We start from the raw sequence: 26,972 nt of genomic DNA on the forward strand, positions 1-26,972 counted from the left end.
TAATGTTTTTGAAAATAGTTATTTAACGAAAATATATCGAACGGATCCAAAAATTTTTAAGATAAATCAAACTAAGAAGTCAAGATATTTGACATAGTAACTTTTGTTGAAAGCATTTTCTCCGTCTGAGTATTTATCGATCGACAATCTCAAATAGTTACTAGTCGGGGGAATTAAGAGAAAGTTAAAAATTTTTCGGACTCGAATTGATTTTCCCCAACTCATTTTCTAAACGATTCTCAATGATTCGATTCATAAAGAGTTTTATTGTATCAATATCTGTAGAAGAACCATTTTTATTAAACTGACGATGTTGCTCACAGGCAACGCTGGGGTCGAAAGGATTAAGAATTTCAAAATTGGTAAATGGAATAAAATTAAAACAGGAATTTAAAATACATCGGTAAGAAAAAGTTTTAGATTCGATCTGACAAAAGGAATGCCTATTTCCTGTGAACCAAGTTGAATGATCTTGGTCTTAACAAAATCTCTGGACAGAGAATGGGGAGATCGTCTCTTTAAACTGTTTTTAGTTATGCTCTTATTATTTTGGTTCCATATCGGACTAATTTCAAGATGACAAATACAACATTTTCCCTAAAAAGTACTGCGGAATTCAGTTATGGGGAATCGATTAATTGAAGTCTGAGTAGTTAGACATTTTCAATGGTTGATTCACTTTAAGTTATATTTTTTGTAAACAGTTTGTGTTGTAGATTGATTGATTTGAAATATTTTCTATTAAATAATGCGGTTTGCTAATCATTGAGTATGTTTTCAATATTGAATAACAAAATATTGCAAAATCGTTAAGGAAAATTCTTCTTTGTATGCACACGTACATAAATACTTACATATAACTATGATGAATTCACTCCAAGACTTTGGAAAACTTTGCTAAAATCACGTTTATAGTCTATAGATAAACAGTAATCAAATATTTATATAAAAAAGGTTAACTGTCAGAAGTAACTTTCCCCAACCCCCACACATGAAAATCTAAGCTAAGCCCCTGGATATTTGTTTTTTGAGTTAGCACCTACCGTTTAGGTCCGGCTTATTTATGGCATTTCATTAGCCACAGTCCACATTTTTATGTTTATTTTTGTTTTTGTTTTCAATTGTTTTTTTATTTTTTGTTGTGCTTTATGAAAATGCGGCTTAAAGTGTTTTAAGTATTTTGACTTTGGCAGCTGTCATTCGCTATGATTAGTTTCTTGAACGCGGTAAAAACCTTCGATTTCACCCCGATCATTGAACTGGGTTTCACACGCGTCTTAGCCCACCCAAAAAAAACGACTTTAGCCAAGTAAAAGTTTTTGTCACCAGCAACAACAAAAAAAAAAAAACTAAAACGTAATGAACTTTTTGAAATTTTTCACCTGGGAAATTTCCTAGTCATTGTCTTTTTGCGAAATCTTGCAAAATCTGAGATATAGACAGAAAGGGAGACCAACCTATACCCCTTTCCTCAATTTACCTCCCCCCATCCCCTTTATGTAACTACAATATTTAATATATTTTTAACATTCTTTCTCTTCTCTCTCTTTGCAGATGTGTTAAAAAGAAATCGCAAATTGAAAAAAACAAACATCAAAGTCACCATAACGAAATCTTTTGCTAATGTAAAATACAGATAGCAACAACAACAACAAAAAAAAACACATATAACAATAGATTTGTTAAAGAAATAAATTATATGAACGAACAAAAAACCAAAATGTCTATAAATAAAAAGCAACACCAACAATTGGCCAACGCCCCACCAACGTCTCCCGATCGCCAACAAAAGCGATTCCAACACCATTCCATAGCGACTTTTGCCTTGGTCGTTGTTGTTTGCTGGAGCTCTTTGGGCCTGATTTGGGGCACTGAGGCACACGTGGCTCTCACATATCCACCTGCACGTAAATACGATTTGGATTTCTTGGATAATTCCCGTACCAAGCCGCCATGTGGCATGCCCAAAGGTGAGTTTCAGCCTCTGCCTTTAGCCTCTCTTTTACCTCTTGTTGTACAATGAGAAAAACAAAAGCTCTAACCAAATTGACCTGGTTAAGCATTACCTTTTGCTGCTTATTGATCTGCCATAATACAATGCAGACGAAAACAATTTGCGTTTTTTCTTTGGTCGCCCCTTTTTGGTGGGAACTTAAATAAGTACTTATAAGGACCCAAAAAGAAAAAAATTGGTGCCTCATATGTGGGAAAATTTATGAAAGTTCAGCTGTAGTTTTTTCTTTTGCTTCGTTTTGGTAAGAGAAAGCTTTTTTTTCTGACAGTGAGTTTACAATTCCTTTACAAATAGTTTAAAGGTTGAAACTTAGAAGTTTTAATAGGTTATTTTTAATAGATTTACAATTAAAAGTGGCCCCAAAGCTAGATATTAAATTCAAATTAAATTGTTAATAAAAAATATAAAAAAAGACGGTTTTTTTTACTTACTTATATGTGTAAATATAAATTTATAATAATATATATATAATATATATAAATGTCTTTAAGCTTTTAATATATTATATTTTTATCATTTATATTATTGTTTCGTGAAGCCATTTTAACTAAGTTCATACAAAGAAGTTTTAACTAAGTAAGATCCAGTTAATGACATATTACTTTTAAGTTATATATATAAAAAATTTTCTTAAAAATTGTAATTAATAAGTTTAGACTAATAAATAGCTTTAAATTGCAACAAAAACTTGAATATTCAAGTCATTATTTTTGATTCTATTGATTTCTATTATACAATTAAGTGAAAACTTTTAACATTTCTTTCTTATGTTATGTGTTTCTTCCTTTCTTTTCCTTATCCGTTTACTTAAGTAAAAGTGTTTTTTTATATATTTAAAAACTTTAACCAAAGACCTCAACTAAATTAGCATATTCTCTTGGCTTAGTCATGAGTTGCAATAATTATTTATGCTACTCTCATGCAAACAGGCAGACTCTTCGCTTTTCTTTTGGTGGGCTAATATCAAAATATGTACCTATAGATAGTTATGGTAACTATATGGCAGACATTTATGCAATAGCCGCCTTTTGAATTTTACATAATTTTCCTCGAATCAACGAACCTTGAGGCAATTTGCTGCTTCTCGATAGAGAAGAATGTCGGCTAGCATGCATTCTAATTGCATTTATGCAGGGAATCTACGTAGATGGAGGGGGGAGCAGACAGAAGTGCTGTGGGGCCCCGGATGGGTTGCAGATAGCGTGGTAGTGGGTAGAGCCAAATATGGCTTGTATGTTGGCTCAACTAAAAGACTTCCGCAATGCACACACGAAAGATATAGGTACACACACACACTTAGACACTCGTACACTGACTCACGTAAGGTTGACAAATAAACTTCAGTTTCAGCTTTGGCTTTCGCTCTAATGTTAGTTAGCATTGCACACTGAAACGAAGGTTAAATGTATTATATAATAAGATTTTATAGAAAACTTTTGTTATTAAAACTTCCGAATTGCCCTTGGTTTAATAATAATTTCTTATAAGTCAAATATTTTCAGAACAATTTAAAAACTAAAATTGTCAAAGTTGTAAAAATTGTGGTCTAAGCCGAAGGCCTTAGTTGCCAGTGCTTGTAAAATATAATTAGGTTGATAGTTTACAACTATATCCTATACTTTAATAATAATAATAATAATAATGTTCACATTTCATACCTAGGTATGGCTTTATCTAGGGTACATTTTTGAATCCTTTAGGGACACTTTGTGTAGCCCTATTTTAGTTACGTCCAGAAAGGGTTAGGGAGTTTTGGGACATTTAACTTTCATGAAACCCTGAAGCTTTAGTTGAAAGCGACGCCAGAAATTCATTTTTTTACAACATCTTAACATCAAACTAGATTAAAAATTAAAGCTTTCAATTTCAAATAAATCTGTTACCTCATATCCTGACTATTTCACATAATTTATCTGTGCTATTTTAAGGTTGGCGAAAAATAGAGTCCATGGGTTTTTATTTGCGGAAAAAGTGCTTATAAAATAATAATATTTATCTTTTGTGAAGAGTGTAGTAAAGAGACATTTATCATTTTTTTCAAGGATAGTACTTAAAGTGATAAGCGAATATCTAGAAAAGTATCTTACTTATATAATAAGGTAATAAGAACAGTAACAGATATTCATGATGTTAAAAATTGAATGCGTCAAACTTTAATTGCTTCTAGCACCCTTAAGACATCCCATTTCCTCGTGATATTTAACTGACAACATATGTATAATGGATAAGGCCTTTGGATTGGCGTAAATAACCTTGGGTATTTCCATTGCCAGCAAGCCTATACAGATATTTTATACAGTAAAATAGATCCAATCTAAGATATCTTATGTAAGATCTAAATACCATTTTGTTGAATACCTTTTTACCATCTTAAAATAGTATCTCTAATATCTGTCCTACAATTCCTGATTTCTAAGATCCTGCAGTTACTTTACATGCGCTTCAAAAGTTAAGATGGATTGTTTATTTGTATCTAAATTATTTTCATAGTCTCATAAATCCTGATCCTTACAATGCTCCACCCTTAAGTGCTTAAGTCAGTTAACTAGGGAACAGGTGAAATCGGAAAACTCTAAACTCCAATGCCTGCTTCTTCCATATTAAAACCCTATTTTGATTTAATACATTCTCTTTGATTAGAATGAGAGTGTAATATAAGTACTCACAATCAGACATTGCAAGAAATTCTTCAAATTTCAAGGGAAAACTATTGAAAGGTCAGATTAGCTATTAGATTTACTTCTAGCCTCTAATTGTTTCCATAAACTCTGTTGTGAATTTGAAAACTAACTTTCAAACTAAATGCTTAACGAATTATACCACTTTTGTTCCCTTAACAACAAATCAAATGTCAAATGAAAGCATTTCAATTAAATTCTCTTCACATTTTTTTGGTTAAACGTATTCAATATACAATTTTGTCCCAGTGTGCAGAGGGGCAGAAACTAAGCGGCAGTTTGCAATAAGTTACATGCCATAAAATTAATTTTACTTTGGCAACAACCCTATGGCCGGGCCACTGTCTTGCATACTTGGGCTGGCAAATTAACCTGACCAAGTGGTTGGCTGTCGGATTGGTTGTCGGTTGCCAACATTGGCAGCTCTCCAAGATTGCTATTTCTGTTGTTGTTGTTGTTGTTGCTGTTGTTGTTAGTGTTTGCTGTGGTCAAGGAGTTTCAGTTTCGCTTTAGTTAATTGCTCGTGACGTTGGCTTTTGCTCTATAGCTGGTACTTGGTATGTGTATTATGGTATTTATGGCATGCATACATACTACATATACATATATACATCGGATCCAAATCCGACAATGCATATCTGTATTTCTTTCTTTTAAATGTCAATTGTATTAAACGCTCTCTCATTTGATATTCTATGGCGATTTTATTTCTTCTCCTTCTCGGTTGTGTTTATTTTTTTCAATTTTCTTTCGCTTTCAATGGCGACATTTGTTTTTATTTATATATATATGTACATATGTGTATATATATGCGGGTTTGAAATTGAATGGGCATTCAAATTGAAATATGATGGTCTAAAACAAATGTATTTCGATCAAGGCTTGATAAATGTGATTTCCCTGCCAAACTCTGCCATACTAAACATTGGGAAAATAAATCTTTTCACAAAAAGGCTTGCAAATGTTGCACAAAATCTGAAATCCAAATGGATGTCTAAATACTACAGAGTTTAAACTGAGGCAAAAACATACATGAAATGTATAAACATGTGTGTGAAATGACCTTTAGTTGGTCGAATGTGATTGGCTTTGAAGCAAAAACATTGATATATTCTGTGCAAAAAATTTGTAAACAAATGAGTCATATATTCTTACTTTATTACTGTAGAATTTGTATTTTAAATGGATCATATTTTATATGGATTAATTAGAAAGGGCCTTCTATGAGTTTAATTAAACCCTTATGTTTGTATTATTGAAATATGAACTGCAATGCACGGCCAAATAAATTGAAAGCAAAATCATAATCAATTGGAAAAATTTTCAAATAAAAAAACACTTTTAGCAGTTGCTTCCCGTCTGATGTTTTGAAAGAAAACATTATACATAAGTACTATATTGTACTGCCCATGGATAAAAGATAAGGATATTTGTTTTTATTCATCTCATTTGCCAATGAATTAATCTATAAACTAATACAAGTATCTTAATTTGCTATAGAATAAAGATTCTAAGTATAAAGATACTTTTTAACTAAATCTCAAATATAAGAGTAAACAAAAAACATAATTTTTATCGGTACTAAAATACAAGTTCACCATGTATTGAAAGTTGGATGATAAATTTCTTTCTTTTTAGGTCTAAAACTTTTTTATTGGGTTCATATATTGGTCCGAAGTCGAAAAGTTTTATTTAAATATACATATATACTTAAAAAAAGCACAATAACTGTTTTGAAGTTGAACAAATTAGACCTACAATTAAGAATTAGAAGGCTTCCGACCACAAACTTTTGTGGTTTAATAACTTTAAGACTGATAACTAAGCCCATGATTCCTCTCTGACTTCTGTTTCACATTCATCTCCTGCTACAAATCTATATAATCCTTATACTTCAGTTCCAATTGACTCCTGTCTCCTTTAACGCAGTCTGGGTTAAGAAATGAAACTTACATTAAGTAAGTAAATTCGAAAACTGAATCAAAGACTAAACTTATTTTTTGACTTGAATTTCGATAGAATAGTTTGCCTTCACAAAATAATCAAAACTTTCTATTAGTTTGTTACAACTGTATCAAAAAATTAGTTTATATATTTCTATAGTAAAAGTAACAACGGAAGAAGAAAAATTAGATTTTAAAATTCATGAATTCTCCTGATAATACGATGAATCGGAATGTTGATCCACGCACAACAGTCTTCTCGCCCGACGGACGTCTTTATCAGGTGGAATATGCCATGGAATCCATTTCCAATGCTCCCACTTGCTTGGGCATCGTAGCAACGAATGGAATTGTTTTGGCCACGGAATGTCGGAATGCAAACAAACTGCAGGACACGACCGTAATGCCCTCGGAGAGAATGTATAGGATCAATGAAAATATGATCTGTGCGGTGACGGGCACTCAATCGGATGCCACTGTCCTGATAAGTGAATTGCGTCTAATGTCACTACGTTATCAATTAATCTATAATGAGGTAATACCATGTGAACAAATTGTCACCCAGCTGAGTGATATTAAACAGGCCTATACCCAATATGGGGGGAAGCGACCTTTTGGCGTTTCATTCCTCTACATGGGCTGGGATGCCATGTATGGCAATCAGCTCTATCAATCGGATCCAAGTGGTAACTTTAGCGGTTGGAGGGCCACATGTATTGGCACAAACTTTAACATGGCCATGGCTATGCTAAGGGAAGAGTTAGCCGATGAGAAGCAGATTACATTGAAACAGGCCATGGATTTGGCTATTAAAGTGCTTGACAAGGCGATGTGTATAACCAAAATCAGTTCAAGCACCGTGGAAATGGCCACTTTACAACGTATTGATAATGCAACCGTCTTCAGTGTCCTGGACAATTACGAAGTGGATAAGCTTATCAAGAAATTAAAGAAGCAAGAATTAGAAACTGGCCAAAAGTATTTTTGATACAGATTTAATATGATGTTAAATGAGTTGATTTTGTTTTGCCTCTAATGTTCATTAAATATACCTCCAATTACTGAATTGAGGATTACGTTATCTCATTTAGTTTGACATTTGTGTTTTGGTTTCATTTATTTTATGGCTCTTGGCATAATTATAGAAAACGTCTTTGTCAACTGGCTCTGTGTGTGCAGCATCTTGAAGTAACTCAACCGCAGAGTGTGACACAAGATGTGAATAGACCACCACAACTTGACCTCCATTCCAAGACAATTATTGCCAAGTAACTTACTTCGCTGTGGTCATAAAAGAAAAAACCAAAACCAAATCGTGTAACCCTTAAGATCAGTAAAATAACAAAAACAACAAGCAACATTGTCAAACATGAACAAATTGAGTTAGTAAAAAACAACAACAAGAAGAAGAAGACCCAAAGAAGTGGCATCAAATGCAAACAAGATAAGGAAACAAAAGGCCACTGAGGCAACTGAGGCAGAGGTAGAGGTCAACACAGTTGTCAGAGTTAACCCACTCGGCGAATGTGTGTGAGACTGTTCCAGTAAACCAGTTGCGGCTAGATAGACATTCAGCTGTCACTTTTTTGTAAGATATGTTGGCTATAGCAATTGCTGGCCATGCTGTAATCGAGGAACAGCAGCAGCAGCCGCAGCAACAGCAGCAGAAATGGCAACAAATCATTTGGTTTTTTTTTTTTTGTTTTGGTGTGCCGTAATGTTCAAGTGAAAGTTTTTCACTTGCAGCAAGTTGCATTCCACTTTTGCTTGCCGCCGCATCATCATCATGATCTGCCGATCATCATTATCATCATTATCATGATCATCAAGGCAGTCAGTCAGCCTCAACCTGCTTGGCCAATTCGCGGTTTTGTCCAAGCCAAAGACAAGCGGCAAATGAAGGCAAAAGTTGTCATGTCCCGAAATGGGTTAAAACGTGCCACAGGCAAAGACCACAGAGTCAGACACAGAGCCAGAGCCATAGCCAGAGCCATAGCCAGCCAGTTCCAACTATCCAACCAGCCCACATTGCGTATACGCACTCGGCGTATATAATTTAAGAAAAAAAACACAAAAAATGGCAAGCAAAAATGTGGCTCAACTGGTTTTTTTCAGCCTATACATATAAATAAAGGAATATATATTTCAATGTAGGCAGTGCTGGATTTTCGTAAGATCATATTGGAAATATATCAATAAACTAAATTAAAGGCCATATTTTCAAAAACATTATTTATCTTTTAAATTTTACTTATTTAAAATTGTATAAAGTTTTACAATATTTCTGAATGAATTCTACTTACATATATTCTTAAGCTTATTCCTTAGAATATATCGTAGTACTTTTGTTATGAAGTTTTGAACCACAAAACAACAACAAAAGTCTTTCAAGCTATTGACAAATATGACAACTAGTAATCAGAAATATACAAATTTTAATAATAAATCAATTATAGAAACTTTAAATGCTCAATCTACAGAAGAAATGATTATACAATTTTCCTCTAACAAAAAAGATTTTTAAAACTCACGTGTTTTTTTAAAGACTTTTCCAATTTAAAGACCAACTTACAACAAAAATTAATTTGTTTTACCTCGCAAAATTTATCATTTGAGCCTTTTTTGGGCACGCAAACTTAACATTAATTTTTAACTTCTATAGTTAAGTGTCCATCAGGCCAACTTCTACTTTTGATTTCGAAAAACTTTTTTGAAAACTAAATTGATAGATCCTTTAGCATTAATTTCGTTTCAAATCGTCAGCTTTAATGTCAATGTATTTTTTCATATATATTTTATTTGTTTGGCTAAGTCCAATCTTTTATTTGAAATGGTTTAGAAACAAGAAAAGGCCTAAAAATTTGGTGTTTCAAATGTTATATTTCCAGTTTTTTCTATGAATGAAAGCGAGTATCGATTTTGGCATTGTTTAAGACCACTGTGACTTAAAACTCGTTGTACCGAAATAGCGACAGAAATAAGATATATACATAAATTTATAAGTTGACAGGAAATAAAATAGAAAGAAAAATAAATTATACAATTTCCTATATTAATGGTTCCCGTAATTCTCTGATTTATAAAAGCATAGTGAGAGAATGAGAGTAAAAGAGACAGGGAGAAAAGAGAGTCTTAATAAAGTTTCCAATTTTTGAAGATTTTACTTGTTTTTAAATGGTCTCTAGACAATGACTGCCAAAAAGTATTAGTATTAAAAGTATAGGACATAGTTGTAAACTATCAACCTAACTATATTTTACAAGCACAAATGACTGCCAAAAAGATTGTTTTCAAACTTTTCCAAAACAGCTCGTTTTGAAATTTTGGGGATAAACGTTCTTAAATTTTACATCCTAAAAAAAAGCGTTAAACGAAAAAATTGAATCTCATTACACAGAATGCTTTTGAAAATAAACTCTTTTTAAGTCTTAGTTATAAATTTATAGAATATCTAATGGTTCAAAATGGTCTTCTTATAAATCATAAACTTTGGGCCCCAACCCTTGAATACGCTCCTGTCTTATAGATTACTTACTACATATGTATATGTATGTATGTACATATGTAACTTATATAGCTATGAAATTGATTTGGCATTTTGATGCTTCGCACGTGTGTGCAAGTTGGCAATTACTTGAGGTTTGAGATGATCTCAAGGCTTTCAAAATAATTAATATGCTATATAAGTATTATCGAAAATGTCAAAATCATAGTAAATACAATATGATTTTCAGTTTTTTGTGGTTTTTTTTTCGAAAGTGCATAAATATATCATAATTTGTGACCCCATTTTCAATTGTTTCGTTGCGTTTTCATATGTGGAGCGAGTGAGGCAAGTGAATGGCGGTACGCCGCTTCTTTTTTTTATATTTTTTTTGCTCGCAAGATATGCAAATTAATTGGTAACACTTTGCAGCTACATTGAGTAAGAGATGCCACATCCCGGGCGCCCCCCCTCCGCCATCACACACCAAACACCCAGCAATAGAGCTCCCCCACCCCATTATACAGACGTACCCCCATCTAAGCCATGCCGTGCCATAACAATAACAACAAAGCAGAAGTAAGCTAAAGCCAAAAGCAAAAGCAAACATTATGCAAGCAAAAACAAATGCAAAAGCAAAAGTTTAAGTTTTTTTTTTTTTAATTTTTTTCTCAAGCTGTTGGAAAATGCACGTTTGTGGGTAAATATAAAAAAATGAAAATATATATGTAAATTATAAATATAACTATAAGCAGGCATAGGCTGATATGTGTGAATTGAACGTGCATGGCCAATTTATATATGTATGAGTGAATAAACAAAGAGAAAGAGTGTGATAGAAGAGAGAGAGACAGAGAGAGAGAGAGAGAGAGAGAGAGAGAAAGAGAGAGAGGGGGAAGAAGTAACTCAAAACTTGACAAAATTATTAAATTTTGTATTTGGATTCAATTTCTGTTTACTCGCATTGCCATGAAGTATCCACTAAGCCCCATCATGAATGAATAAACAATAAATACATATTTGTTAATGAATTTTGCAAAAAGGAATGTTCAATGGAATTTTTTTAATATTTTGCTTAATACCCACGCAACATTTTTTGAACCAAAGTTGTTCTTTATATTAAGACGATTATAGCCAGTTTGTTTGTATATGGTCATTGCAAGGTGAGGCCAAGAAACTCTCTTAATACTAGGCAAGGCAAATAAATCTAATAAGATTGGCTGGCAAAGCGTTTTGGTTTTAGGTAGTCGATGTTGTCTTATTTGATTTTTTTGGTTTTTCTATGTGTAATTTTTTTATTATTTTACTTAAGCAATTTAAGTACTATAAAATAAATATTAATTATAAGTTATTTTGAAATACATGTAATAAAATAACTCAGTTAAAAATCCTCATTAAATTTTAAATCAGACGTTTGTACGTATTTTATTTCCAATTTTCTCTTGTTTTTTATTTAATTCTTGAATTTTCCTGAGCGATTTTGAAAAGAGTTATGTTTGAAACTCCTTAAAAGAACTTTCCTTTTATTATTGTAGTGTTTTAAATTTGAAATTATACAAAGTGACTAGTTTAGGTTGTACTATTTAATTCCTAAAATTAAAAGCCAATTTCACCAAGTATTTAGAGTGTCAACATATTTTTAAAGAAATAGTTGGGAACTTCCGAGATCTAACTAATGAAATGTTTTTACAAATGGTTTAAAAGATTTTAAGTAACATATACTTAAGTTATCTTCTTAGTTTTAGGGAAGAATTGTATATTCTCTTTAAAGATTTCTTGTGAATTAGCATCAATTGCTTTAAAAATCCATTAAATATATTAAAATATATTGGCTACATCATTATGAAATACACATTGTTGGATGTCGGGCTCAAAAATAGGGTAACTTGGCTCCATAAAGTATGCAAAATTCTGGAAAAGCATTAATTGGTTCGAAGTTCGAAAAATTTGTACATAACTTTTCATATGCCGGTTTAAAAGGTCTTAATTAACAATGTTTGACTCGAAGATTAATGTTTATCTACGGTATATTTCGTAATGTTGTTGGATGCTTCAATAAGAGAATTCTTGTGAAGCTTATTGCATACTGCCCCCTTACCCTTCCTTTGCTGCCCTATATCCACTATACATAAATGTAGACAAAAAAAAATAGTGAAATCTATCATTTTGGTAAGAGTAATCGATCTTAAACATGGAAATACAAATATACATAGGTTTTAGAGGAAGAATATCGTTTTCGGCAGAAGGAAATTTTCCTCATTATTATGTAAACACCGAATAGGGATGAAAGCTTTTTGTTACCTTCTATGTTTCGAAATTTCCGTTTGAAGATATTTTTAATATTAAATTCATTCTGAAAACCATAAAAATTACAAATGAATTTTTGTTCTTTTAATAAAAACCTCACCAAAATAGCTACCAAAAATACCTACTAAGGTAAAAAATTAATTTTATTAAATATTTTCACTTTTCATTCACACCAATCGCCATCTTTTTTTTTATATAACCTTTTTTCACACCTGTCCATTGATTAATTCACCGTATAACCATTTCTCTTTAATCTGAACAATAAAAAAAAAACAACTTTAAGTTGAAATCAATCAATGGCCATAATAAAAGTCATTTTTTCCACTCCATCTAATTAAATAATGCTTAAATTAGGTAAAATTTTTAATCAATTTTCGAACGCAAAAGAAATTAACAAAAAAAGAAGCCAATTTCGTGCGAAAAAAAATATATTTTGTGGTGTATTAGCAGCACGTCATCATTATCAATGGATCGGAAACGGGTACAGGGAGGGGGGAGCCGGTTACGGGCACTCCACGGGTACGTTGGAGGGGACAGACTTTCGAAATGACCAGATCAGACGACGTTGGTGAGGTGAGTTCAAGCGCAGCCAGCGGCAATGTTCATGCATCGCGTAGCCTCAGCCTCCAAAAAAACGAAAAAAAAATCATAACCAAAGGTGAACAACTTTCGCGCGATTCGCAGCTCATGAGAAATATGACAGAAAACAAAATACAATATTATTTTTTTTTCTTGTTTTTTGGTTAAGCGTACAAAATTTTTGAACCTGACCAAGTCAGATTCATTGGCGGCTACATGAGAAACGTTAAAAGAAAGAAATCCCCAAAAATTGTTGGCGAAATGCAGACAAGTAGATACTCTATATATAAAAAGTCATACAAAAATTTAATTTTCTGAAGCAAACAATATTTTAAACCAATTTTTATACAATTTAATTAAAACCAGAGGGCCGGGGCTAACTTCGACCGAGTCTAAGTTTGTATACCCTTGCAATTTTTTTGGTAACTCTTTCCTTACCTATAGCCATCAAAGTGGAAAAAACGTTTAAGCTAAAAAGGCAAATGTTTCCGAAAGAACGGCCTAAAATCTTAGCATAGGAAATAACGATGATATTGATCGAAGTCACTGTTTTCCACCGATCGTTCCTATATGTAAATATATATGTAAAATTTTATGTATGGAAAAATATGTATATATATGTATGTGTATGGATATGTAAAATGTTGGAGTATATATATATGTATTTAAAAATTTCTTTTTCTCTTTTTTCTTTTTTTTTAAATATGAAAATATGGAATGGCGATATGCAGAGGTGTGAATGGATCGGATTTCTTTATATAAATTAATGTTTTTTTTTTTTTTTTTTTTTTTAATATGATTTCTTTTGCTGTGTCTAACCGATATGCCCCCAACTTTATAGGGTGTCTGGTCACCAGAAATGTCTAAGTGTGGCTTTTATATGTGAGAGGGTGGTTCACTTTCGTTTTTTTTTTTTAAAAATCTTTATTATTTGTATTGAAAATTTTCTTCTCTTCGTTGAAAACCACCTTTCACTGCGCGCACACTTTTCCCAGGAGTGGACTGTATTTGCACAAAACCTTTATTTTTGGATTTAATGTAGCACTGGATATGTTTGTAATTTTTGTCACATTCACACACTCTGCTTGCATATACATATATATCTTATATGTAGGAGATCACTTTTTTCGTAGGTTTGATTCACTGCATACATACATATGTGTTAATATTTTTTTGAAATTGCGAAAAAATATATATTGGAAATAGGCAAATAAAATATGGCGCCTTATATACTTGGCCTATATATGCCAAAGTGCGAGGAAAAAACTTGAAGTGGGCGAACCAATATGGCGCCTTATGTACTGGACACATATATATGTATGAAAATTTGGGGACCAAAATTTTCTCTCCTTTGAGGAGGAAAAATTTGCGCGAAAGTAATTTTTACTTGGATTAGGAGAATCAATGGCAACAATTATATGTATGTGAGTATGGGTACGGATGCTGGAGGCATGTACATGTACTCATATACCTATAATTTGCAAAAAAATTACTTAGCTTGAAATATGGATGAAATTCCACCGATGCTAGTGGTTCGAGAGGATCTTAGTATCCGGCTCGAAGGACCAAATGTATTCGTAGGGGGGTTGAATTTCCTAAGTAGGCAGCTAAATGAATTTTTTCCTTAAAATGTCTTCCTTCAAGAAATTGGGCACTGCAGCAATCTCACTTCAATGTTCTTTTTTATTCACTTGTAAGTTTGACACTAAAACTAGCTTAATTAAGAGCAGGGCACCAAGCCCCGCTTGGAGCGAAGTGTGGGGAGTTCTTTCGTGGGGAGAGCGATGGGCACCATCGGGAGAGCGGCGCGAGGTGAAAGCTTCCGCCTCCTTTAACCCTTGTGTTGCCCGGTTGGGCATAAACAGGGAGCTATATGATATAGTTACCCGATCCTTATCAAATTTGGCACAGTCATTACCAGATATATTAAACTAACAAATATTTAATTTGAAAGAAATCGCGTCAAAAGTAACGAAGTTATTGACAAAAGTCACTGTTTTCGAAAGATCGTTCCTATGGGAGCTATATGATATAGTCACCCGATCTTGATCAAATTTGGCATAGTCGTTTATATGTATAATAAACTCACCAATATTAAATTTCACGACGATAGCTCGTAAATAACGAAGTTATTGAGAAAAGTCACTGTTCGTGACTTTGCCGTTTGTATGGGATCTATATGATATAATGCTCCGATCCGGCTGAATCCGAGATATACAACGCCTGCAGTATATACAAGCCTACATGCAAAATTTCAGCTCGGTAGCTCTTACGGTCTAGGAGGAGTTTGCGTTGATCCAGACGGACGGACGGACGGACATGGATATTTGAACTCGTCTCGTCGTGCTGATCAAGAATATATATACTTTATATGGTCGGAGATGCTTCCTTCTGTGCGTTGCACACTTTTGACCAAAATTAATATACCCTTTTTGCAAGGGTATAATAACAGAACTTAAGACATATAAAAAAACAATCATAGATGTCTACCTACAACTTATACCCCAACTTTATAGGGTATAAAAACCACCTGCTAACTTGGTAAAGGGTATTTTTTTTGTTAATCGAAGAAGATGAAAGGGGCATGTGGTGTTTTTTGCGGTCCGGACGAAGAGTGACGCCCATTTTTTGGCATAATTTGGCAAGCGATCTTTCGATTTATTAATGGCGAACAATTGATTTATATTTCTTCTTTCAAACTTAACCCATTTAACCAGGCAGACAAACAAAAGCAGGTTCAACGGCTTTTTTGGTATTTGTTTTTTTCTTAAATCAAATTTTGCCTTGATTTAGTTTTTCTTGTGTGTGTGTTCCACTTTTTGTTCAGGTGCATTGAAACGTAGAGAGCTTCGGAGGGGGGAAAGGGGGATAGAGATAGAGAAAATGCATTGATCTAAAAAATGGAAATCGAATTAATTTGCATACAAATGTTAAACGTATGAGACAAGAGACCACACCCTATGCGGTTTCGAAAAAAATCCTACAACATATTTTCATTTTCATTTCAAGCATATGTTTCTGAAATTATTTTTCTAACAAGAGTTTTAAAACTGTGTCTTAAGTCTTACATTTCTAAATATAAGAATCTTAATATTAGAATGTTAAAGAAATTTAGTAAATTATTCCAACTTTGATTTGATATTTTCAAAGGGCTTAGCATCTTTTTTTTTAAACATATGGCTAGCTAACAATTTATTATTTCTTGATCCCAAACAAAACTTCATCATATTGTATTTAATACAATAAATTTACAATACAAAATATAGGATGAGCAATTCTCCAATGTTGAACGTGAAGTTCCTACTCATTCAAAGTAAAAAAAACCTACACCAATACATCTTTTTATTTTGAAAAAGGGCAGAACTTAAAACATTTTTAACATATTTGATTAGAATCATCATTTGGAAAAGGCTTCGTTTTCTAGATATACAAATAAACATAGACTTTCCTTTAGTTTAAGGACTAGTAGCTATAGCTAGTGTTGGAGGAGACGTCATCGTTAACTTAGATTTGTATATATTAAAATTTCTTATATTATTTGTTTAAGATTATTGGAATTTCTACCACTGTATTTACATTAACATGTTCTAAAAGCTTCTGTTACATGGCTCATGAAGTGCTTCTAACTCATGAAAACGAAATATAAAAAGGTCTTCTTTCTGGAATTCGAAGAGGAGAAGACTTATTTTTCCTTACTCCACTCCACACGCTATTCAGCATTGGAGTTTTGTACTATCTGCAACTGGGCAGATCAAACAGCTAGTAAGCAGATTGGCTGTAATTTACAATCACTGCCCAATTACATTATAAATAAATAAATAAGTAGACTCTTCTGGTGAATTGCCCAAAAATAAGCCTGGCGGTTAGTTAAAGAACTACTTATGAATGTATATTCTCACACAAATCTGCTTATGCCTTAGAGTATGCTTTACTTTTTTCTTGCTAAATTTAATTGTAATTCTCAAGTAGTTTAAGGATTAAAGTAATGCCAAAGAGAGAATTTAGAAGTTTTAGCATTTTTTTTTTTAGTACTTAAATTAACGAATTTTAAGGTTGCTAAAATCAAAGTCCAATAAAGTAAAAAACTTTGAAAAACCTCTTAAAAGTTTTTAGGATTTCAAGAAATATTATGGCATAGACTGCTATTCATTGATATCTTCTGATGAGGTGTGGCAAAAACTTTTTCCGTCAGTGGATCATATTGCCCTTTTAACCTCTCCCTCAGTTATGTAAGCTTTGGTTCTCTTTCATCCACTATGGATTGTTTGCTTTACAGTATTTTTATTATTTACTGACCTACAAAAGAATAACAGATGCAGCTGTGCGCCTATAGCTTATAATCAGCTTCAACAACAAGTCGCAAAAACGCAAACGTTGTCATGCCCAATGCAACCATCTGTCATCATCATCGTCGTTGTCGTCATTGTCTTTTGACCATATTGGACTTTACAAGCCACGAATCATTGAATTAACAAAATATATTTATAGAGAGAGAGATTGAGAGACTCCTAACATGAGTTGGCTCAGGTGGTCACTGCAAATGTTGGCAAATCTATTGAGGATGAAACTCGTGCCATAGAGTAATCATAATTTTTTGCTTCCTTATTTGTCGGGAAAGTGACACTTTGCCTCCTTTCGCTTTTTAGCCTCTCCTTTACCAGTTAGTCCCAAGTTGAGCCCAAGAGACTGAAAAACTGAGCATGAGCCTGGGCATTGCCATAAACATTTAATGGCTTCAATTAGCAACTCGTTTCGTCTTGTATTGGCTGCCAACGATGTGTGAGCGAAGCGAGCTTCATCGACTTCATCTCAGACTCCACTTGTAGTTTCTTGTTTTTGTTGTCGTTGTTGTTATTTCTTTTTTTTTCACAGCTGGTCAGTCGAGGTTACCGCATTCGATCTTATGCAATCTGTATACATAGCATCTACCTACATATACATACATGACAATAAGCAAACCTCTTGTAATATGCACCTCAATGCTGCTGCTGCTGATGTTGATGATGGCGCATAGTTGCTAAAGATCGTTGGCAAGAAGTTTTCCAACTTCCTTCGATTGTCATGCACAATTTGCTGGGCTGGAATTGGAAATTGTTTGGAATTTAGTGCGCAGGTGCACAGCGCCATGAATGAATGCAGTTGACTGAACACATACTCTTAGTGAGTATTTGCACTCGGCATAGAACTAGAAAACCAGTTCAACTTGAGTGCAAGCAGCCAAAACATTTAATTATGCCATCTACAGAGAGAGAAATAATTATAGATACAGATCTTGACTAACTATATCGATTGCCTCTGTATTTATTTAAAGGTATTCAAGATCAAGTTTACGTATCAAATATTATCACAACTATTAGGGAGAGATCAAGATCTTTAAGATATTTTATGTAAAACCGTTTTAACTTGTTAAATTTAAATAACTTGTTAAACATAAAGTTCATTATGTATTTTTCCATGAACTTTTTTACTTTAGTTACACATTATTTTTTTAACACTGAAGACCCCCAACACCTGCTTATACCAATTTCTTTTCCGTAACGACCCTTTGGTCTAAACTGTAAGATATTTAACTATTTTTTGAACTCTAAATCTCAAACATTCATGTATTTTTAACTATGTAGCAGAAATAGATACATTTTTGGTGTGGTTAAAGACATATACACACTTTCTTATCTTTACACAATTTTTGGATTTTTATACCCTTTTGATGGTATTATATTGTAGTCAGAGTTTTGTAACGCAGAGAAGGAGACGTTTTCGACAGTTTGTCGGATCCGATCACTATAACTTATATCTGCCATGGAAACCAGCAATCGAAAAGCCGAATTTATTGATCAAAACCTCAGTATATCTTTATAAAAAACTTATTAAACTAGGCTTTAGTAGAGAGAAGTTTTTCATAATATAAAAAATATTCAAAATTCAAAGAAATATATTGAAACTCGTTAGCTTGAGGTTGGCTCAAGATTGAGGTATCCAAAAACTTGTAATTTTAGTAGTTGATCCATGGACCTTTGTTTCTTAAAAAGTATGGGTTAGATTTTTGGCTTTATCTTTATCTATGGCATAGATTGTCTTAGTTGGGTCAAGTTTTAATCCTTAATCTGTAGGCTACAAATAATTTGGATGTTGTCTCTCAATAATTCTTATAAATATCATATTATACATCATTCAATGGCTTTACAATGCAAACAAATTGAAAAAAAATTCTGAAATTCCATGTTCTTTTGGGTGTAGTTTCAACATCGTTTGGTAAACGGGAAAGAATAAGATAAGTTTTTTGCTGGGGGTGATATTTCCTGTATCGAACACACAAAAGTTATGAAAATTGGATTAGAGATTTTCAAATTAATCTCTAAAAAGTTTTATCTCTAAAAAGATATTTTGAAATGGTCTGACCAAAACTTTAAGATTCACTTCTAAGTGATCCATTTAAACAACACATAATGGAATTTGTTTACAAATGTGCAAATAGTATGACCAAAAAAAAAAATATTTTTTGTTTTTGCTTTCGTAATTGAGTCGATATTAAGTTCGGAGCTTTCAAAGCGAGCCTCTATTTATTGAAAATTTCGAAAGATACCAGAAAACCTATTAAAAATAAGTTTAATTTGGGGGCGTTTAATAATTCTTAAAGAAGATTTGGTACTAAGATCAAGTAAATATTCCATTGCACCTCTTAACATTTAAACAAAGATCTATTACTTATTAGATGCCTTTAACCGCTCTTTAATATATTTGATTTCCAATTTCTTGTAAATTTCTCACACTGTACTTGATTATTATTATTATTATTATTGTGGTTGCATTTCTTTGGCCTGTCATTATTATAAACTTCATATTGAATTGCATATTTTCTGCTCTATTAATATTTCAGGTTCTATACGTACTTCTTTGCTGTCTGGAACTTTGTTTAATGTCACCTGGCATTTGGCCTATCCGCACAAGGTATGTTTATTATCATTGAGAGAAATCTATATTATTATTATTATTATTATTATGATTAGTAGCAGTAGTAGAATCTGTGGTGCAACCCATACGTTTTAAAATTCATGTAACCGCCTTATCTTGTTCTTACCTGTCAGTTTAATTAGCTACTTCTACCTCATAAGGCATCATAGACTGAGAGGTAATGTTTGCCTCACATGCCACAAAAGCTTTTTCCTTATGTAGTCAAAGTCAAGCAAGACATTGCATTAGAAGTTCTCATAATTTTTAAAATGCAGACGATGGAGTCACAAGACCCAAGTTCTCAGTCATTGTTTTGCTTGGAACATATAATGGAGATTGTTCTCTCAAATCTTCTAGGGCGGTTTTCGTTTACAATTATTGGATGCACTTGATCGGCCTGTTCTTGATTTGACGCCTCATGTCAACAACTCGGAATTTGTCAGCACTGATGTCACGTAAGTTCTGAGAAGATTTCCTATTTTTCAGTTCCTTGAATGATCTTTCTGTCTTTTTACTTTAGGGCCCAGTCGTATCAGGTTAATCTGCCAAAGGATTTCGAATGCTTCAATTGCACTTTGCGTCTATTACGCCAGGCCGATGAGTGGTCCAATAGTTATCGCTTTTGGTCTTGTGCCGATGTTGATATCAAGCAACGCAAGGACTTCAAGGAGACCTGCTCGGGCAATGGCAAATACTTCCCCTCCCGTTGCAAGTGCGACAAGAATTACTATGGACCACAATGCCAATACAAAGATGAGTGCACCAGTAATGCGGATTGCGGTGTCCAGGGAAAATGTATTGATCTAGCTGGTACTTCATTGCCACGCCGTCAATGCTATTGTAATTATGGCTGGTATGGTTTGGGCTGCCAGAAGCGTTCACCCTACAAGAGCACGAGTCTCGACTTGACCTCATATGCCAAGAAGGAACTTTCCCCGGATTATCATATGTACTGGCGATTGTTGGAGGAGGAGAAGGAGATTGAGGTGGTGTTGAAGGTAAATGGTAGTTCCTGGGTTGGTCTAGGTTGGCGTCCACGAGGATTGACACCTGAATGCAAGAATTTCCCACTTGTTCGTGATATTGGAGATTTGATAACAACACTCGAAGCAGGATCAGCTCCGGAGCCAAGCTCAGAACCGGAATCGAAGAGTGAGCCTAGCTCAGAGCCAAAATCAGAGCCGGAAACGAAGAGTGAGCCTAGCTCAGAGCCAAAATCAGAGCCGGAAACAAAGAGTGAACCCAGCTCAGAGCCAAAATCAGAGCCAGAAACGAAGAGTGAGCCTAGCTCAGAACCAAAATCAGAGCCAAGCGCGGAACCAAAATCAGAACCCACCTCAGAACCAAGCTCTGAGCCAAGTTCAGAGCCCAAAACTAAGAGTGAACCCACTTCAGAACCAAGCTCTGAACCAAAATCAGAGCCCGAATCAAAGAGTGAGCCTACTTCAGAGCCAAGTTCAGAACCAAGCTCAGAGCCGAAAACCAAGAGTGAACCCAGTGCAGAGCCAACCTCAGAACCAAGCTCTGAGCCAAGTTCAGAGCCAAAGAGTGAGCCCACTTCGGAGCCAAGCTCAGACCCAAAAACTAAGAGTGAACCCACTGCAGAGCCAACATCAGAGCCAACCTCAGAACCATCTGCAGAACCAACCTCCGAACCAAGCTCAGAGCCAAGCGCCAAGACCAAACGGGTGGCCAATCATGATGATCATCTCATCGATGGTGTTCAATCCGTGGCCACCAGTGTCTCATATCGCGTTAGCAGCAAATCTGGAAGAAGTCGTCGTCAAGCTCCAGGTAAGCAAAGAAAGATAATACACAGATCTAGCAAGACACACAAGCCTTTAGCAAATGTTAGAACCTTTTTTATTTTTGAATAGAATATATTTCCCCCACTTAACACTAAGCACCTGCAATCTTTTCTCTTTTCAAATTAAATGCAAATTACTAACATTAGAACCAAAAAGTGAACCAGAGGCTGCTGCTCCTGAACCGGAACCGGAAAGCTCTGTTAAAACATCACCAGGTAAAGTATCCTTTGCACTTTTTCCCCACAATCGCCTTTGTAGAAATCTATGCTAAGCACCTCCAATCTTTCAAAATAAATCGCAAATTAGAACCAAAAAGTGAGCCTGAAAGTGCTGCCCCAGAACCGGAACCGGAAGCTTCTGCTACAACATCGCCAGGTAAAGTATCTTAAGCGCTTTTCTCCCCCCACTTATTCCTCTGTAGATATTTGTACTAAGCAACTCCAATCTGTTCTATTTTGAAACCGCCAACCAAATTACTAACATTAGAACCAAAAAGCGAACCAGAAGCTACTGCCCCAGAGCCGGAACCGGAAACCTCTGTACAAAAATCCGCCAATCTTTCATCACCAGGTAACATTTTCTTTGCACTTTTCCCACCTTCCTTCTTAAACCACTCACCAATCCCTTCTATTTTGCAAAATCAATTACCAAAGAACCAAAAAGTGAACCAGAAGCTACGGCACCAGAACCCGAACCCGAATCCTCTGTTAAAACATCGCCAGGTAAAAAACGCCTTGCACCTTTTCCGTAAAAACTTACACTAAGCACCTCCAATATTTTATATTTCCTAATTAATCACTGATTACTAACAATAGAACCAAAAAGTGAACCAGAAAGTAGTGCTCCAGAACCGGAGCCGGAAGCTTCTGTTAAGAATTCACCAGGTAAGATGTCCGCTTTGCTTTTTCCAGTAAAAATTCCCCCTAAGCGCTTTCCAACTCTTCTATTTCAAAATTTCCGAACAATTACTAACCTTAGAACCGAAAAGCGAACCTAAATCTAGTGCCCCAGAACCAGAGCCGGAATCCTCTGTTAAGAAATCCGCCAATCTTGAAGCACCAGGTAAAATTTTTCACCTTAATTCACCATTAATCAATCCCACCACACAAATAGCACAAAGCTTACAACTCATGGCCTTAGTTCAATTCTAAATCTTAAGTTATACTTTATCTCGCACACTTAGAACGTAAACTCAAGCTCAATCCGTATACCCCACGTCACGACTTTAATCCCATGGATTGTACGGATATTGTCATTGGTTCGGCACGAGGCATGGCCAGTCGTGTGGGCGATTACTATACACGAGATCGTTCCACGCCGAGAAAAGATGAATTCTATGGTGGCAAATCCGATTTGGCTTTGGGCACTGGTTTCGAAGAGAACGGCATGACCACCATTATTTTCCGTAAGAAACTTGTAGCCAACGAACCCACCGATCATACTCTGGACGATGCTTTGACCCATGTTATCTGGGCTAAGGGTCAGGAGCCTGGCAGTTATGTACATGTTCCACCCTCTGGTCTGGAGACACAGTCATCATCCGTAAAGGAGTTCTATCAGCCGGATGAACTGAAGTATCATGGACACAAAATGCAACGTGGTGTTACGCAAATCAATTTCTTTGGTAAGTTATTGGAATGTAATAATGCTTTATCCTTTTCTAAATAATATCTATTTAATCCTCTGCAGAGAAAGATAAACCAAGTTCCAGCGCAGATCGCAATGACTTGAGCACAAATGTCCTGGACAATGATTGCTATGGTCACTGGAAGTATCCATCAAATTGTTCACCCCAGGAGCACAATTGCGAATACTATGCATCGTGGGAAACAGCGGGACGTGGTGACGAGATGCGCTGGCATATCGAAACCACCAATACCCAAACCTGGACTGGCATTGGGTTCAGTGAGGATCAGCGTATGTCGCAGACAGATGCCATTATTGGTTGGGTAGATGGACGTAGTGGTAGACCCTTCCTTATGGACACATGGGTACTTGGCTATGCGCCACCCAAATTGGATGATCGTCAGGATATCTACAATGCTTCAGGACGAATTGACAAGGGTGTCACGATTTTGGAATTCAACCGCAAGAGAGTTAGCAATGATGAACAGGACTTATCCTTTACGGATGATCATTGTCTTTATCTGTTCTTCCCCGTATTGGGAGGTGCCTTCAATGTGGTCAACAAGAAGATACGTAAACACGAGCAAGTGCCTCCAATTTCCCCGCAACGCGTTTGCATTAAATCCTGTGGCAAAGGTTCGTTTTTTTTTTCTTTAACACCTTGAAAGCATGGAAAATAATTGAAATATTTTAAACTTTTAGAAATGGAATCTGTCTTTGTGGGCACTAGTACACCAGCTCCCAGTCGCTTAGTCTATGCTGTGGGCTTAAAGCTCATGAATCTGGCTGAATCTTTTGAAGCGCCCGAACCGGGTACAGTGGAGTTTAATAATCTGGCAGCCACCATTTCCGATTCTTTCAATGGCATACTTAATCCCATTCCTGGTTACTACAAGACTGACATTTTGGGCTTTGAAAAGTAAGTAGAACCACTTGGGAATTCTTTCTGGAATGGCGGTTTTAAAAATCTTCTTTCTCCTTCACAGACAAGGCACCACTGTGGTGGCGAAAGTACAGGCTATGTTCGACAAGACGGATGTAGAGAAAATGCATGCCCTGGACACGAATAATATCGACAAGACCAGCCAAAATGCTGTTGAGAAAAATGCTCAAGTCATCAAGGCGGCCTTGATGGATCAAATAGCCACTGGAAAAGTGGGTTCATTGACTGTGGATCCGCAATACCTTGACTTTGAGGCTCTGCAATGTGAGTCCATCAATCTGAAAACTATTTAATTAAATAACTAAAACAAATTCATTATAGACAAAAGCGCCGAAGAACCAAGTACCAAGGATACGATATTGTCTTTCTTCGATCTGTCAGAGACACGTTTGTATATTGTCCTTGGTGTGATAGGAGTTTTGGTCCTTTTAGCTCTAATTCAGGCCATTTTCACCATTTGCAAGACATCGCGAAAGAGTAAGAGTAACAAGGTAAGCTTGCATGGACAAATTTTGAGAGAGTTTTACTCCATTCTTGGTAGCTTTCTTTAGCTTTAAGTGCCAATGCATTAATTATATTATTATTTTGAAGCTGGTTTACGTAATACCCGAAGAATGGCGCATTTATCAACAACAACAACGAGAGCATCAACGTTACTATCAACCCTCTAGCGATCTATAAAGAAAAAAAACAAAAAAAAAACAAAATCATATAATTCACTGCCTGTACCAAAACTAAATTCAACAAATTCAACTGCCTTAAGAATCAAATCCTTAAATAGTTAGCCCAAAAACAAAAAAACAAAAAAACCAAAAACTGTCTACATAATTATGGAAATATGTGTGTATATGTGTGTGTGTGTGTGTTGAGCCGCGCTTGTCTAAATTCTTGAACTTATATTGGTAATTTGAAAATCCTTCTATATATTGATATTGATGTTGTGCCTATTAACCTGTGTTATTTTTGTTTGTGTCTTGCTAACCCCATCAACTCTATATCTATCTCAAAAGGTGAATCTCAAAGGATGTAAAATAAGGTTATTTGCCCCATAAAGTATGCAATAGGCGAATGCCTAATGGCTTCAAGAGTTTATTAAAGTGAATTCTTTGACTACCTATTACATACTTCAAAGGACAAATTGACCTCATTAAGCATTTCTATATTCGCTACTGCTATCTCTCTCTCTCTTTCTCTATCTCTCTGTCTGCATTCTCATTATTCGTTTGCATCCAAATCCTAAAAATAATCCTTGTATTTTAAAGAGACCAGTCAGCCGTAATCTAATCTAATCTAATCATTTTCATAATAAGATTTCTATCTATCTGGAACTTTGACTGGTTTTTTTTCCTTCTCCTACTACTTCCTTCATGCCCTTTACCCCCTTCAATATAAGAAGAATTTGGCATAGACAAGGCAAAGCACATGAGGCTCAAGGCTCAAATTTCAATGCAGTTGTAGGACACTCTAGTTATATCCTTAGACATTGCCTAGCTGACTGGTCTCACAACAAAGCTGCTAATTTATAATCACAAAATTTCGCTTTACCATTTGCAGGAGAAACTGATAACAAATTCACCCTGGAAAGAGTTTGCCTCGAATACCAATTACGCCTTCGATCCCTACGGCGAGACGGAGGAGAAACATATGACGACAACCACCACGACCACGAGCACATCTGGCAAAGATAAGTCGCGGAATCGTTCAACAACCAGCAGCCAGCAGACAACATTGCCCATGTCCCATTCACCCACCAGCAAATCCCAAATGTACTATGAGAGCACCAATAATGGCCATCACCATGGCAAGAACAGTGGCACCAATAGTCGATCCAATGGACGCCACAGCACACAGGAGAGCAGTGTGGGTGGCACATCGAGTGGGGGTGGCCCCTATTCACGTAGTTCATACGCCGAGCGGGCCTACTCCCTGCCAAGGCAACCTCATCAGCACTACCAGCAGAGCTCCTCCAATATGCAACCATCGGGCGGAGGTTATTATACCCATGATCGTCGGGCTGCACGCCAGAGCAGGGACCGAGATGATGGTATTGAACGCCGTCATCGAGATCGCTCTCGAGAAGATCCACGTCAGAATGGTGGAGCTGATACACCCGATTTCTATTTCATGCCCTCACAGCGTAAATACTCCGGTGAGGTGGTGCGTGTTTATGTGGATTATAATAAGGATCCCAAGCATTAAGTTTTTGGGTTGTTGTGTGGGATAGCTGACAATAAAAATGCGAGCACAAAAATCTTATTTTAAGAGACCTTACCCCCCGCCCCCACCCCATCCATTTTTGGTCTAATCTTATGCTATATATACATACATACATATATTCTATTCACATTTTCCGTTGTGCTGTTTCTTATGATTTTGCCATAAAGCGTGCTCCCAGACAACGCAACGTACACACAATTCCACAATTTAGTAAATTGTAAATATTTTTCTTAGATATTAATTGTCTAAAGAACCAAGAACAAAAATTTATAATACAAAAACAAAAACGATTTCGCAATGTTTTCCCTTAAATGTGCAAAGAAAAAAATAGTCACTGTATTTAATCAAATTAAATATACAAATTAAGTACATTTAAATACAATAAAATTAAGAATAAAGTAAATAAGAAAAAAAACGATTTT

General features: G+C 35.1%; 2 protein-coding genes across 7 annotated transcripts; both read left to right on the top strand.

Annotated features, from left to right (window-relative positions):
* The first annotated feature begins 1,701 nt into the window (after nt 1-1,701).
* LOC6638494 lies at nt 1,702-26,900 on the top strand. Of its 6 annotated transcripts, none has more exons than XM_023177951.2 (16): nt 1,702-1,970; nt 19,883-19,953; nt 20,314-20,411; nt 20,477-21,750; nt 21,911-21,979; nt 22,071-22,139; nt 22,251-22,334; nt 22,418-22,486; nt 22,580-22,648; nt 22,743-22,826; nt 22,948-23,388; nt 23,454-24,026; nt 24,093-24,309; nt 24,377-24,597; nt 24,655-24,824; nt 25,888-26,900. In XM_023177951.2, the coding sequence occupies exons 1-16, from the start codon at nt 1,721-1,723 to the stop codon at nt 26,530-26,532; spliced, it is 4,404 nt and encodes a 1,467-aa protein (XP_023033719.1). In that variant the 5' UTR covers nt 1,702-1,720; the 3' UTR covers nt 26,533-26,900. The 6 variants fall into 6 exon arrangements, with proteins under 6 accessions (XP_023033719.1, XP_023033734.1, XP_023033727.1 ...); XM_023177966.2 differs by lacking the exon at nt 25,888-26,900 and adding an exon at nt 24,925-25,141; XM_023177959.2 differs by lacking the exons at nt 22,580-22,648; nt 22,743-22,826.
* Nucleotides 6,734-7,716, top strand: LOC26530214 (proteasome subunit alpha type-4). Its single transcript, XM_015179296.3, has one exon. The coding sequence runs from the start codon at nt 6,838-6,840 to the stop codon at nt 7,621-7,623; it is 786 nt and encodes a 261-aa protein (XP_015034782.2). The 5' UTR covers nt 6,734-6,837; the 3' UTR covers nt 7,624-7,716.
* Nucleotides 26,901-26,972: the final 72 nt, after the last annotated feature.

Source organism: Drosophila willistoni, assembly GCF_018902025.1.
Source record: "Drosophila willistoni isolate 14030-0811.24 chromosome 2L unlocalized genomic scaffold, UCI_dwil_1.1 Seg139, whole genome shotgun sequence".
NCBI classification, from domain to species: domain Eukaryota; kingdom Metazoa; phylum Arthropoda; class Insecta; order Diptera; family Drosophilidae; genus Drosophila; species Drosophila willistoni.

Bases quoted from the DNA above. Each gene is read 5' to 3' on its own strand.
- LOC6638494 (XM_023177951.2), top strand. From the start codon at position 1,721: ATGTCTATAAATAAAAAGCAACACCAACAATTGGCCAACGCCCCACCA. The intron at 24,027-24,092 runs GTTCGTTTTTTT...TTAAACTTTTAG, and splicing joins CATTAAATCCTGTGGCAAAG to AAATGGAATCTGTCTTTGTG. The intron at 24,825-25,887 runs GTAAGCTTGCAT...TACCATTTGCAG, and splicing joins GAAAGAGTAAGAGTAACAAG to GAGAAACTGATAACAAATTC.
- LOC26530214 (XM_015179296.3), top strand. From the start codon at position 6,838: ATGAATTCTCCTGATAATACGATGAATCGGAATGTTGATCCACGCACA.